A 13,869-nucleotide genomic window follows, 5' to 3' on the forward strand; every position below is an offset into this window, starting at 1 on the left:
GGATCAGGTTTCCCGTAGAGATATATGTAATATCTCTGAGGTGGAATTAATTAATTAATTCAGAATTAATGCAAGACCCACTTTTGGACAGCTACCCACCAGCTGGAAACCTCTGCTTTAGTGGTCACAAACACCCATGCAGTATGGGTGTAGGTAGTTGCAACACTATTATGATGGCCCTAGTGCATGCTATTGCGCACGTATCATCTCATCACATTATCAGAGGCCTGACAATGGATAACATCAACAACATATTAACAATCATCACTGCATATCTGTATATGACACAAATAAGATATTAATGATTGAATTTAATTTAAATAGTTTATTATAGTTTATGCTTTTGCCTATTTTACAAAAGAAAAAAAACGAAGATGCGTTTTCCTTTTTCAAGAGTATATAGATAGCAAACGGTAGGGCCGTAACGGTACATGTATTTGTGTCGAACCGTTCGGTATGTGACTTTCGGTTCGGCACGACCCTGTACCGAATTATTGGGCACAGGATATTATTTTATTTTGTTTTATTTTAATTCCGTTTTTGCGAGCCGAACCATTTAAAATATCTAGTTCCCCGACGGACATAACTGAGTGACACATGAGTCCCGTAAATCTCCGCTTTCACTTTGTGCATGGTGTGGGTTAAAATGAAAAAGAAAATGACAAACACATAAGCCGTGAGCCTGCTCCACCTCAAGCTGGTCGCGGCGCACCATACGCCCGCTGTGAGCCGTTCAGCACCGCGGACAGTCGGACTAATGGGATGTCGAACCAATGACATGGACCCCATGGCAAGTGAGCCTGACGAACCTGAAGACCCATCCGCAAACCTTAAGTCCTCCGTTCAGGAACACTTTGGTTTCAGGGTAAAATACGAAGATGGAAATAAACAAGTGGACAAGACAAAAGCAGTGTGCCGACACTGCAGAACAGCAGTCGGGTATGTACTGTATGAGTATGGAAACACGTCTAACATGCTAACGCATCTAAAGCGACACCACCCGAGTTTGAACGTTAACCGGCACGACTAGAAAAAGCAATCTGGTGCAAACTACGATATCGTCGTTGTTTAAAAAGAAAGAGTGTTTCCCTGACCATCGCGCTAAATAAATAATCAACGCCATTGGAGTTGAGTAAAATTGTTTAAGCTGCACTTTAGATATAAGCATGTTTTGTTTACTGCACTTTAACAAAGTGGGAAAGCTAAGTGAGTTCCTAGTAAAACTGAATCTGAGCAGGCTTTAAAGCTGACCAGCTGCACTATACTTTTTATTTTAATTGAGTAAAACTGTTAAAGCAGAAATATATATTTATATTTTTCATTCAAAAAATGTGTTAAAAAAACAGCAGGATTTTTTGTGTGGTCTTGTGAAAATTGTGTAAAAAGAGTTAACTGCTGTGGTGGTATGTTTTAATAAGGTTACCAATAAGTAAACGATATTTAATAGTTGTCTATTTTTTTCATTACTGTACCAAAAAAAACCGAACTGTGACTTGTGTACTGAGGTACGTACCGAACCGAGATTTTTGTGTACCGTTACACCCCCAGCAAACGGCACTGTTTTCAATTGAAATGAGAGATCTCTGAACACAGGCATATTTCCAAGTTGACAATCACTCATAAGGGCCTATTCTCCATCCAACACATTGTTGGGGGGCCCTATGGGCCCCAGTACAGCTGCACTCCCTGCACCCATGGCTTAATAAGATGCAAGGGCCTGTGTTGGTGCAGGCAAATATCAACCAGGAAGTTTGGTTTATGTAATAAATCTTTAGGTTTGAGGGCTTATCTTCAACAACAACAACAAAACAATCTTCTTAAAGGCAGAGCATGTTACGCATGAGGTGTTAGACAGCAGACTCCACCTTCATTGTCAAAACACCCAATGAGGAAATTAATCAGTAATAATTACTAAAGCTGTTTGGGAGGTTTATAGGGGTCCAACAACATAACACAGTGGTGTTTTTAGCATGTGTATGTGGTTGTATGTTTTGGGAATTTTTATTAGTGCTATGAAACCAGATTTGGATTTCTGATACATTCATGCAGCAGAAAACACTGAAACATATCTGCACATACAACAAACAGCCTACTAAGTGCAGCTAAATGCAGCTTCACAAAATAACAATGCCAGATTGCACAATGTACACCATGTTGATGTTGTGGAGAGGAACAAAGCTACAGAAACTGTTCATACCTCTCGTTGCATGCATTTACCATCGAGCTGTCAGTGACCTTACCCACAACAATGATGGAAACAAACAAACCAAGAACAAATTCACTCGCGGTACAAGGTGACACAAGCCCAAATGCAGTGTTTCTATCTCTCTTGCAGACCACTTAGAGCTGACTATTTTCTAAAGACAATCTCTCCAGCCGTCCCTCCCCTCCCTCCCGCTCCGCAGTTCAATTCACCTGTTTTTTTCCCCTCTCTCCGCCTCTCACTCACTGTTTTTCTTTTCTCTTCCTGACCCTCTATACCTTCCGCTTTTTTCTTTCTATCCCACCATGCTGTGGCCTCAATTCAAATCTCCTGAGCAAAACATCTTTTTAGAGTGCTCCGCTGTGAAGGCGTACACAAAAAGAAAAAAAAAAGAAAAAGAAAAAAAATGATTATATACAGGGAGGTGATGAATAACAGCTAATTCTGCTGAAGGGACGTCACTCACATTTTCTTTTCTAAAAGCAAGAATATATGAATAGATACATCAGTCACTCTGAGGACAGAGGATATAAAAGGAATTTTAAGATGAATAACAGCATTTAGAGGCTATTCAACTGACATATATTAATTCATCATATTTGTACACTCTTCAGTCTTGATGGGAAATTTAGTCTACAACAAAAAGCCTAATGTACACTTTCACATTTCAGCAGAATATGGACAAAATGTGCCGTTTTCTGAGTTTAAAGGGGACCTATTATGCTCTTTTTCAGGTTCATACATGTATTTAGGGTTTTTACTAATACATGATCTGAAATTGGGAAGAAAGTAATAAACTACGGCATCCAAGATTACATGTTTCCCTGATGTTACCATGTAGCTACATATGTTAGTGTACTTGCAGCCGGGGAACAACTAACAGTGAATAGCGGCATTTTTGACCACAAAAAAAAAAAAAAAAACCCTCAATGAAGGTGTTTAAACACAACCCAACATGTTCCAACAGGAATATGATCCACGATCAGAGAGATATTAACATCACTCACTAAGATATCATGTTTCCCACACGTTAGCCTGTAGTTACATGTAGCATAGTAGAAGCAAATGGGCGGTGACTATAAAAAAGTTAAAGTTAAAGCTTCTAAACACAACCCGATATGTTCCAGCAGGAGTATAATCTGAAATTGGGGAGAAACTGACAACTTCAGCAATCAAGATTACATGTTTCCTGATATTAGCATGTAGCTACATGTGGCACTGTACTTGCAAGAGGGGAGTGACAGTATATAGCAGCACTTGCTACAGTAAAAGAAAAATCACCAATAAAAGCTTCTTAACTAAAATCTTAACAAACAGACATGTTCTAGCAGGAATATAATCTGAATTTTGGGAGAAATTCCCAATGTTGACGACCAAGATGATATGTTTCCCTGCAATGTACTTGCAGCTGGGAAATGACTGCTATGGAGTATAGTCACAATGGGACATGTTCCAGCAGGAGCATATTCTGAGGTCAGGAACAAATTAACAACTTTGGAAACAAAGATTATGTTTCCATGACGTTAGCAAGTAGCTACATGTAGCAGTGTTTGTTATGTAAACACTTGCAGTAGCATGCCTGGAGCAGATGAATATATTCAGAAATCTGCCACGAACTGACGTCAGCTTGGAGCCAAAGTAGAAAAAGTAGAGTATTTTGAACGGTCTAAAGCCTAAGGTTTTTGCTCACAGGGACATAGCATAATAGGTCCCCTTTAATGACCAAAACTTCATTTGACAAAACAAAAAAGCAAACCTGCTCCATCAGGACTGTTTCAGTGTGGTTTGATCAGATTGCGTTTTGCTAAAACTTCATTGGCACATGAAGGTAAATGATGTCATCTCTTCCCAATGACACCCAGCTCAATTCATCAAAAAAAAAAAGACACTGGCAAAAAAATAAAGCACAGGCAGGAATCTCTAATGTAAACTTTGGCAGAAACATTTGTGTTCATGTCAGACCCATCAATCACTGGAATCAATCTTAAGGACCTTTAAACAAACACAAGATGCATCACTACTATTGCAGCAGTGTAAGTATACCATCAATTACACTGTGGTTTGGACTAGAGTTTGAATTTTGAAAGGTCTTTTCATAATATATACCTGTTATATACAGTCGGAGTCAAGTGTGAAAATGGTAAAACATCAGTAGAGTACTGTGAAGAAGTAATCACAAAGAGCTTAACATGAGAGCCATATAAAGGGCCAGAAAATGCACTTTCTCAACTAGTTCTTAGGCCCTGTTTATACCTGGTATTAACAAGTGGACAGATTTATGCAACACATTCTCACTCCGACCTCGTCACATATCGACGTTTGGTCATGGACTTCCAATGTTAAGATATTGTGTGCAATATACCCTGGGTTCATTGGTTGCTTATGTTCTAGGGCGCTGTGTCAACTTAAGCCCATTACATGTATTGGTCTGTTTTCAAAATAAACTCAAAAATATACACACTACAGTATGTTGGTACAACACTATGAGTTGACTTTTTTTTTTGTACAACAAACACCCACACATACGGTTGGGTTTAGGCAAAAAAGCACATGATTGGGATTAGGAAAGAGGAACAGGTTTGGCTTCATGACCTTACAGGAAGTGAATACTGGCTCTCGGGTGAAAGTTTGTGGTTGATGGACCCATCCACCAACCCTCCCACCAGCCCTGCTTGGACTTGGACTTGGCCTTAACTTTTGCTGTTGTCCCACTGCATTTCCCACCGACGCTGGGTGCTGTCAAACAAGAATGGTAACCCATTGCATTACCCACTGCATATCGTGCCAACATTAAAGGACGACCCGGTCTCACTCCAAAGTTGTCAAAGACATTGACGTCCTTTAATGTCAGCATGATGGTCGCCTCTTAGGGAAACGGAAAGATGGAAACGTGGTGGGACAAGAACAAAAGTTAAGGTGGTCGAGCAAACACTGACCTTCACTCAGGAAATCTAAACCCTGTTGTTTTTTCCTAAACTCAACCATGTGCCACTTGTTGAAGGAAAAAAACCTTCAATCTGTGGTGCTGTACTGACATAGTGTGTTTATTTTGAGAGACACTGTATGTAAACTGTACATTTCCTTTGAAAATAGAAGTGTATTTTGAAACAAGACTTGACATGACATCTCAAAACGTCAACAAGCAACACACCCGGTTTATCTTTCATGTCATATCATGACATGAAAAGTCCATGCCCAAATGTCAATATGTGACAAGTTTGGAGTGAGAATGTGTTGGAAAGAATGTCTTTTTGTCTTGGTTTCTGACACCGGAAGTCACTAACCAAGCGCCTATATTCAACGACTTTAGAGTGAAACCAGGTTGCTTTATGTACAGGTGTGACTGCACCAAATGCATCCTCAATGAATCTTGAGATCCGATCACTAAGACCACATCTGGGGGTAGTCTGTACACTAATGTGTCCTGGGCCCTCATTAAAGGGCCGCCTGCTCTTAAAGTCCTTGCTTATCTGACTCAAACTTTATGTTGCTGCCTTTACACAAGTTAGACACAGCACTAAAGGAGCTGATTCCTCCCAGAAAATGGTCAGTTCAATGTCAAGTTTTGCTTATTTCAATCAAGAGATTTCTGTATTTGTGTTTTTGTCTGATCAAATCACATCCACGCAGCAGATTAGCTGAGCTTTTACATGTTAAATTCTTACTTAATAATACCCAAGGATGTTTTTTGTTCTTCCAAACTTTAAATATGACTTTTGCATATTTAATCATGACTATGTAAGAGCACAGATAAAAATGAAGAGGGTTTAATTAAAGCAAAGTGAAAAGGCCTTTTGAGTCAAAATAGTTGGAAGTATAAAGATCTGGGAGCAGAAAAGGATGATACATTGAAAAATAACTTAAATGGAGGATGTGATACAATGCTTCTTCCTCCAGGCTGCTATGTTGACCTACGTTTGACATAATTTTGACCTGAAACAACTGTTTGAACAATCCTTAAGAAAAAAAAAAAAAGTTGTGCTCTCTTGGAAGAAATGAGGTGTTCAATCATTTTACCCTGCTGCCAATTTCTTTCCGGCAAACTTTTGAAACAAGAAAGATTTGTATCGAACAAGTGAATTGATTTCACCCAGGTTCTTTTTTCTCAAGAGCAACACATTCACCTCTCCGTTCTACCTTTTCCTCTCCCTGAACCCGTGAATCAACATGCAATATAATTGCCTTTTCTGTGCCTTCTGTTCCTTTCTTTCCTCCGATCCATATTTATGTGGGCCTGATTCATACAGCGGGACTTGCCGACTTAAAGCCAAGAAGTCACTTTAAAAGACAGTTTTTTTTTGTTTGCAGCCTCACTTCGGTTTCACTGGGATTTTGCTTTTTGCCTATGACTGTTCTGCCCTTCTTCTCAGCCCACTCCAGTTGGCAGTTCGGCATGTGAATATGGTAAAAAATTGTGACTGCCCGTGGTGAAAAAGGGCAAAAAAAAAAGTGACACAGACAGTTCCTCCCACGCATTTTTGTGGTGGATGGTGGCTATTTATCTCCCACCTCCAACACTCTTTTGCCTCAAAGCCTTTTCCATTCTTCTCAGTTCTGTCATTCTAGCTCTTTCACAATAAAAGCTTTCAATTCCTGCCAGTTTGGTTCCATTCACTACTATTTTTCCAAGCCCCCCTCCCTTCATTCTGTCCTTCTCAGCACACGCTAGACCTCCAAACCCTCGATGCTCCTCCCAGTGTGTCTCCACTCCCTTGGCTGTTAGCTCCACGCTGAGTGGGTTGGCAGGAGAGAAGAGGCAGCCAGCAGGAGGCGGGCCGGGGCCTGCCAGAGTGTGTTGCCACCCTACCGTGCAGCTGGCACCGGCATCAGGTTCTCTGTTATGGCTGAGTGTTGATATACCGTTCAGAGAGGACAATGAGGATGAGGGACGGGATGAGCGGGTGTGTGGATCCAGTCACCACTGGGTCAAAGAGTCACTCACCATATGGACGGCATGGACTGTGTTGTGCTCGCTGTCATACAAACAACAAACGGACTTCACAAGCAGTGATGTGAGACCCCCCGCTGCATCCCTGACCTGCCAACAGTCACATACAACATATAGAAACAACAGTGTGTGGCGTTTGTACCTGTGCAGATGAAGAACTTGGACTCTCCGACACTTAACTCCACTTTGTTCAACGATATGGACACCTGCAGTGCGGCTATAATAGAAAACAAAAGGGGGACAGAGAAAGAAAGAGGAAAAAACAGAGGGAAATGGATTAGTTAGAATACAAAACAGAGGATTTTCATCATTTTGCAGACTGGAGCGACATAATAACACAAAATTGCTGTCAAAAACTGACAGCTTCTTTAGCATTGAGGCTCATTTCCTTCTTTGTACCAGATTTTTATACTTTCTGAGGACCATTTTCTATCATTTGTCGCCATATTCTGCGTTTACAAGAACAGCAGCGTGTGGAGTACAAGCTTCTAAGAAATAACCACAGCTATTGCAAGCATCAGATGCATTGTCCCGACTGAAAAGAAGAATTTATATATTTTTATCCAAACTTTAACTGCCTTCAAAGTTACTGTTCAACAGAACAGCGGAGCCATTTCTCCTCACAAAGAGACAGATTTGCTTGATACCTTCTATTAGGTGGTTTGTGATGAGCTTGTCAGTCAGTTTCACAATGAATGGGATCCTTTCAGCCTGAGGTAATGCTATTTGCAGTTATCACTCTTGACAATGGTATATGCAGTGAACAATGGTGGGATGGGAATTTAAAGGCGGAGAAATAGCAGAGATTAGTAAATAACTGCTTGTATTTTCTTTTACATCCTCGATTTGAAATTGAGAGACAGAAAAAAAGAAACTGGATATGTCACTGGAATACGGCCGGGAGAAAAAATGCACAAATACCTTGCAGCTTGTGCCACAAAATTTGCAGAGTCAAGCTACAATCAAAGGCCGTTTGTCTGCGCTGGGCTATTGTAAGCGCCACTGTAACGCCACACAATAGGGGCTCCGGTGCAAGTTTTGTAAGGCTGAAGTGAAAGGTACTTAGCTGAATAAGAGTGTGCCTCGATACGGCTGACGTGAATTTATCAAAAGCAGGAGAGGAGTAGTAGCAGAGAAGAGGATCAGACAAAGAAAAAAGAGTGTTTGACTGGCAGTGCAGCAAGACGGGGCTGAGAACGCGACTAGCTGTCTAATGTGATGAGTAATGATTGGCAACTCAGCGGGGAGAGGGTCATTTTTAGGCCAGAGCCTCTCGACGCGGCGGTAGTCCTGCCATGGCGCTGAGTGAAGCGAGATATTTGATGAGCCTGTCATATCTCTGCTCCTCATTCTCTGCCCTGAGAGCTGCAAGTCTAGTTAGGATCAAACTCCAACCACACACACACACTCATATTCACACACACACATGCTGTATAATACTCTAATGGATGTTAATTCTATATACAACGCTGGAAACTTAACAGTGGAGCTCAGGGCGCCTGTCAATAATTGAGGAAATGATGAAATGATTATCTGCGGCTTCTCGGGGGGGAAGGTGGCTGCAGCCAGCAGCAGCAGCAGCAGCAGCAGCATCACACTAAAGCTGCTCTCCAGCAGATTATCACTAACAGCCATCTGTCATGAACTGAGGCTGCCTATAGGTGGCAGTAGAGGGGCACCACTGCCTTCATCCAAGGAGGCTACATGATGAGGCTGAGGAACTGCCTTATCAATGTGTTTGATCATTTCTGCTGTGTAACTCGACTGTTATAGCACTGAACAGTCATTAGCAGAGATCAACACACACAGTAAAGAGCCACACACATAAAAAAAACATAGTACAATACACGTTTGCTCTTAAATCAAATGGCATAGATGTACAGTCCCAAGCACAACAGTAGCTGTACAAATTGTACACTGTGCTATACACACACATTTCCATGGTATACTGTTTCTGCACTTGAAATCAGTGTATCCTTCCATTCTGTCTGTTTTTTCATCACCCCTCTGTTGAGGTATCGAGCACACTGATCTGATACTAAAAGGTAAAGCCAGAAACACTGCAGTTTGTCGATTCGTCTTGCTCCAGACAGACTCAATATGCAAACCTGCTATTTTTAATATCACTGTTCCCATACACTGTTTGTACGTTTTCCTATGAAAAATAATGCACCAAAATAGGTACATATTCCAGTAATTCATGCATAACCCACATAATCTGGGAGGGTGTAATCACATGACCAATGCTCTGACAGGAGTAAAGAATAAAGCAGGAAGTGGTCTCGCAAGGGGGCAGGTCAGGGTGGTGGATGGATCACAAAACCCAGGACTTTGCCCCAGGACTTCTCCCAGGAGACCAGTGTTCAGAACCAGACCTTGAGTGAACTCCAGGTACGTTGTCACCATGTTTTTTCCTAAACCTAACCTCCATAACTTTACGTTAAGTGCAAAACTTTATGTTAACTACATAACGTTGTTTGCAGGACATGTGATATCCTACGAATCATTTCTAAGTGACACATCGTAGGCTACTGGACTTGCTTGAGTTTCTTGAAGATGGTTCACCTCACCTTCTTCAGTTCAGAGAGGTGAAATATCTTCAAGAAACTGATTACCATGATTACCACGACCTGGATGACGAGAACCTTCACCAACATACGAACCACTGTGCATGCATTTTTGTAAGATATCATGCAAAACGTATGAGGACACGTTGTCTATATATATCATCGACTGCAACAGAGGCACTTAACACTCCAGCCTATTCTTTTTTGTTCTGAAAATTTCAGCGTGCAAGCCTGTTTTTAGGTTGATCAGTGAGGTGCATATGTTCCTCTGCGTCATCTGTGAGAGGAAATACTAAAAAATGTTATCTTACATTTAAGAGTACTGTCTGGAGTGAAAATGCTAAACAGGGCTACGATTAGGGTAGGTTCTAAGGGTACCATAGCAAAAGTGTGACCAAAAATGTATAAAGAGACCTGGATACACCATTGAACACAGGGCCTCATTCATTCATTCAACATTCGAGAGTTGCTCAGTGGCACATGAAGGCACATGGTTCAGCTGCTGCGTATGAAATTACCTGGGTTATCTGGGAATGACCGGCACTACTTATGTGCTGTTCGGCCCACAGAGCAAGCGCATTAGAGACGTACAGCAGCTGCGCAGCTAACCTTCAGTATAGTGCTCAGCAAACTTGAATGGGGATAAAATTATTGAATTGACTTTGATATGTTATCAAACCGAGTGGATCAATCCCTCACAGTGAAACGGGTCATTTAATGGGGGTTGTGATGCTCAAAAACATTATCCACAGATTTACACTTATCTCTTTTGCCACATGAGCCAATGGGAAAAGGTCTTTCTGGGATGCAGGACATCAGGTGACCCCTACAAATATTGGCTTTAAAGCCTGGCGCACTTCCTGAGGACCTGGTGGAAACGCCGCTCATGATCAAGAATTGGGATTGTCTCCACACAGCTCTCAACATGGAGGTGGATGAGCTGGTTGCTGGCAGCCAATGGTGCTAACAGCGAAAGTGCTGACAATTGATGATGGTGACACGGGGTGGAACTGGAGGGTTGGATCTTTATGGACCCTTCAACCGGTTTCTACATTTCTTATTAAAATAAATCAATTAAATCAATCCATCCTGTAGTTAAAATGAACCTGTTCATTAATTCAGCACTAGTTAGTTTTGCCTACTCTTCCAAAGCCTGCATAACCAATTGTATTATCCCTTGGCAAAACTCAAAAAGCGCACAGTGAGGCCGGTGTCCAACCACATGCTACGAAGATGGAGTCTGTGAAGCAGGTAAAAAAACCCTGCCTACGTGATGCATCGCGTCTGTGCCCCATGTATTTCAGCTGTTACACTTCCGTGACAATGCTTTTTGCCTCTGTGAGTTGGGATGAGGTTATCAGTGGTAAAGCGGGATTTCTACTACTGCACATCCCCAGAGATGTAACTACACGTAGTGGCAATGCTTGGAATGGTCTCTATTAAGCCATGTTTAATGTGTGTTTTGGGTCAACTTTGAATCAACTAAACTTTACAGCACTTGACAGAAATCCTGCCGCAGACTAGTGTTTTGAAGGTGTAACTGCAGAGTGACACGGACACACCACTGCACAAGTGTTCACAATGGCATAGGCAACATGCATAGGCTACAGTGAAGGCTTTGCATAGAGCATTCATACAAGTATAAATCCCACTTTACTGCCGTATGAGCGCAGTGCGGAACAGCAGCAGTTAGCTAGCCACTTGGATACACACATGGACTAACATGCATTAAAAAGCATACGGGGCTGGACTATCAACCACAACAAAGAACAGAGCAGCTTGGGATTAAAACACAGAGAAGTAGCTTGAATTCATTCTCTCTCAGGACGTCTTTACTCCACTATATCTTTACATAGCAGACAGTGGTTTGTTGCTATATTAATGCCCCAAATGTTGCATGCAGCTCCTTTAACTTTGCCACTCACAACACACTATATACTCTGTATATACAGCTACTGTCTGCATACATACACACACACATGCAGTGTTTCAGATGAATGTAAACACAACTCAGGGGTTGATTAATCATGTCTACTTAACCTGGTGCCCTTCCTCACTGCCTGCCTCTGACTTAAGGCAGATTCCTATCAGTGCTTCAAGTCGTTTAACGGTTTTCAATTATTAATTGATCCCGGTCAGTTCTTGCTGTATGTGATTGATCACGTAATAAGTTCCTCACAAAAACCCAGCAGGCAAAAGAAAAATGGGCTGGAGCCTTTTTCTGTGCTGCCGGAGTCATTGTTGTGAATCATATAATTAAGTTCAACCTGGAAAATATAACCGTTCAGCTGGCATTTTTAAGCTGAAATGCACAGCAGTCCCCACAGCGAATATACATCAGCATTTTAATGAGAATGCTGACTGGATTGGAAATATGACACGGGAGAATTTGTTTATTCAACACTGTCTCGCCTTGTGGGGACACAAAGAGACATACTAATTATATCCATTTTCAGAAATGGAATGTTTTCAGCTGCTTATTACACCTGCCTATTACAGAGCCCGGGTCAATATGTTATGAGCCTGGTAGCAATTATCAGCCCCAATTATTAGCTCCTCCGAGAAGCGTTGGAGACAAGGAAAATAAGACAACGGACAAAACCATTGATTGCCATTTGTAATGTGTCTGAGACCATCTATACCATACATGGCTCATCAGCTCGCCTAACAACTCTGAGGTCTGAATAATTCCAGCATCAATTATGAAATTGCAACTAAAAGTTAAACAGGCAGGACTCCACCCAGAAAGTTGCTGGTTAAAATCTTGTAACTGACTGTTTTGATTTAAGGTCCACAACATTACTGTTGGGCGGCACGGTGGTGTGGTGGTTAGCACTCTCGCCTCACAGCAAGAGGGTTGCCGGTTCGATCCTGGGCGTGGGAGCCCTTCTGTGTGGAGTTTGCATGTTCTCCCCGTGTCAGCGTGGGTTCTCTCCGGGCACTCCGGCTTCCTCCCACAGTCCAAAGACATGCAGATTGGGGACTAGGTTAATTGGTAACTCTAAATTGTCCGTAGGTGTGAGTGTGAGCGTGAATGGTTGTCTGTCTCTATGTGTCAGCCCTGCAATAGTCTGGCGACCTGTCCAGGGTGTACCCTGCCTCTCGCCCGATGTCAGCTGGGATAGGCTCCAGCCCCCCCGCGACCCTCAAGAGGATGAAGCGGTTAGAAGATGAATGAATGAATGAACATTACTGTTTTAATTCACTCTTACTGCTCTCATTAACAACATTTTCAGCAGCAATAGGCAGCTGTTTCCTGCCAAATGCTCTGCCAAAACTACACAACGTAGACTACTAGGGTTGGGATGAAAATCGATTCACTTAGAGGACCCGTATGTAACTCTGGAGAAAGATATAGTTGATTACTGATTGTTGATCATTGATGCTTTGGGTTGGTAGTCGGAACAAATCAACAACCCACAGAATCTGTATTTGACCACCTGGGAATAAGACTCAACAATCAACTCTTTCTTTTCCATTACATACAGCACTGTATCACAGTATTTTTTAAATTGTTTTTTTATTGCCTGAATGGATATTGGGCGCATTGGCAAAGGTTAAGTTTATCACACATTCAGTCTGTTTGGTGCTCTGCTGCTCTGTCTCCCAAGAAAGAGTGTGGTGCTCTGGATATTCCAACAGCAATCTGAATTTATGGATGGTCCAGTTTGTGCCAGGGTGCACTTGGAGTGAGTATTCCTAAATGCACCCATAATGCAAATATAGAGGTGGAAAGAAGTTGCCGCTGTTATTGTGATAGTCTATATGACGTCATATCAACAAGAGAACCAAAGCCAAAACAAGAAAATGACAAACCATCCGAGGACACGGACTTTCAATTGCTCAAATAGCAACTTAAATCAACCAGCCCAGCTTAAACTCTTCACCAGACCAGCAAACATAGCATGTTTGGTCAGCATAGCAGAGCCAAACAGAGCTACAAGAATACAGAACTCACGTTCACCAGGTGGTCAGAAACACAACTCTAATATACTGTAATAATGTCTGATATACCTGATTGGTTGGGGTCTGATGACCCCCAGAGGCCGTAATACATGTAGATGACCTGACATTTCTCTAACCAAATTGGTTAGGTGGCCTTTAATATGATAACCAATGTTTACAGTTTCTCTAGTGTCTGGCTAATCAAC

The 13,869-nt window shown here is 41.9% G+C and overlaps 1 protein-coding gene across 2 annotated transcripts in view; it reads right to left on the reverse strand.

Moving 5' to 3' along the window:
• LOC125884972 (neural cell adhesion molecule 2-like) overlaps window positions 1-13,869 on the reverse strand; it is a 521,830-nt gene that overhangs the window by 187,453 nt on the left and 320,508 nt on the right. For both annotated transcript variants that reach the window (XM_049570309.1, XM_049570308.1), the window contains exon 2: window positions 7,294-7,368. In XM_049570309.1, the coding sequence (XP_049426266.1) occupies window positions 7,294-7,368 (75 nt within the window). The remainder of the gene's footprint in view (window positions 1-7,293; window positions 7,369-13,869) is intronic.

Source organism: Epinephelus fuscoguttatus, linkage group LG24 (genome assembly GCF_011397635.1).
Source record: "Epinephelus fuscoguttatus linkage group LG24, E.fuscoguttatus.final_Chr_v1".
Classification (NCBI taxonomy): Eukaryota; Metazoa; Chordata; class Actinopteri; order Perciformes; family Serranidae; genus Epinephelus; species Epinephelus fuscoguttatus.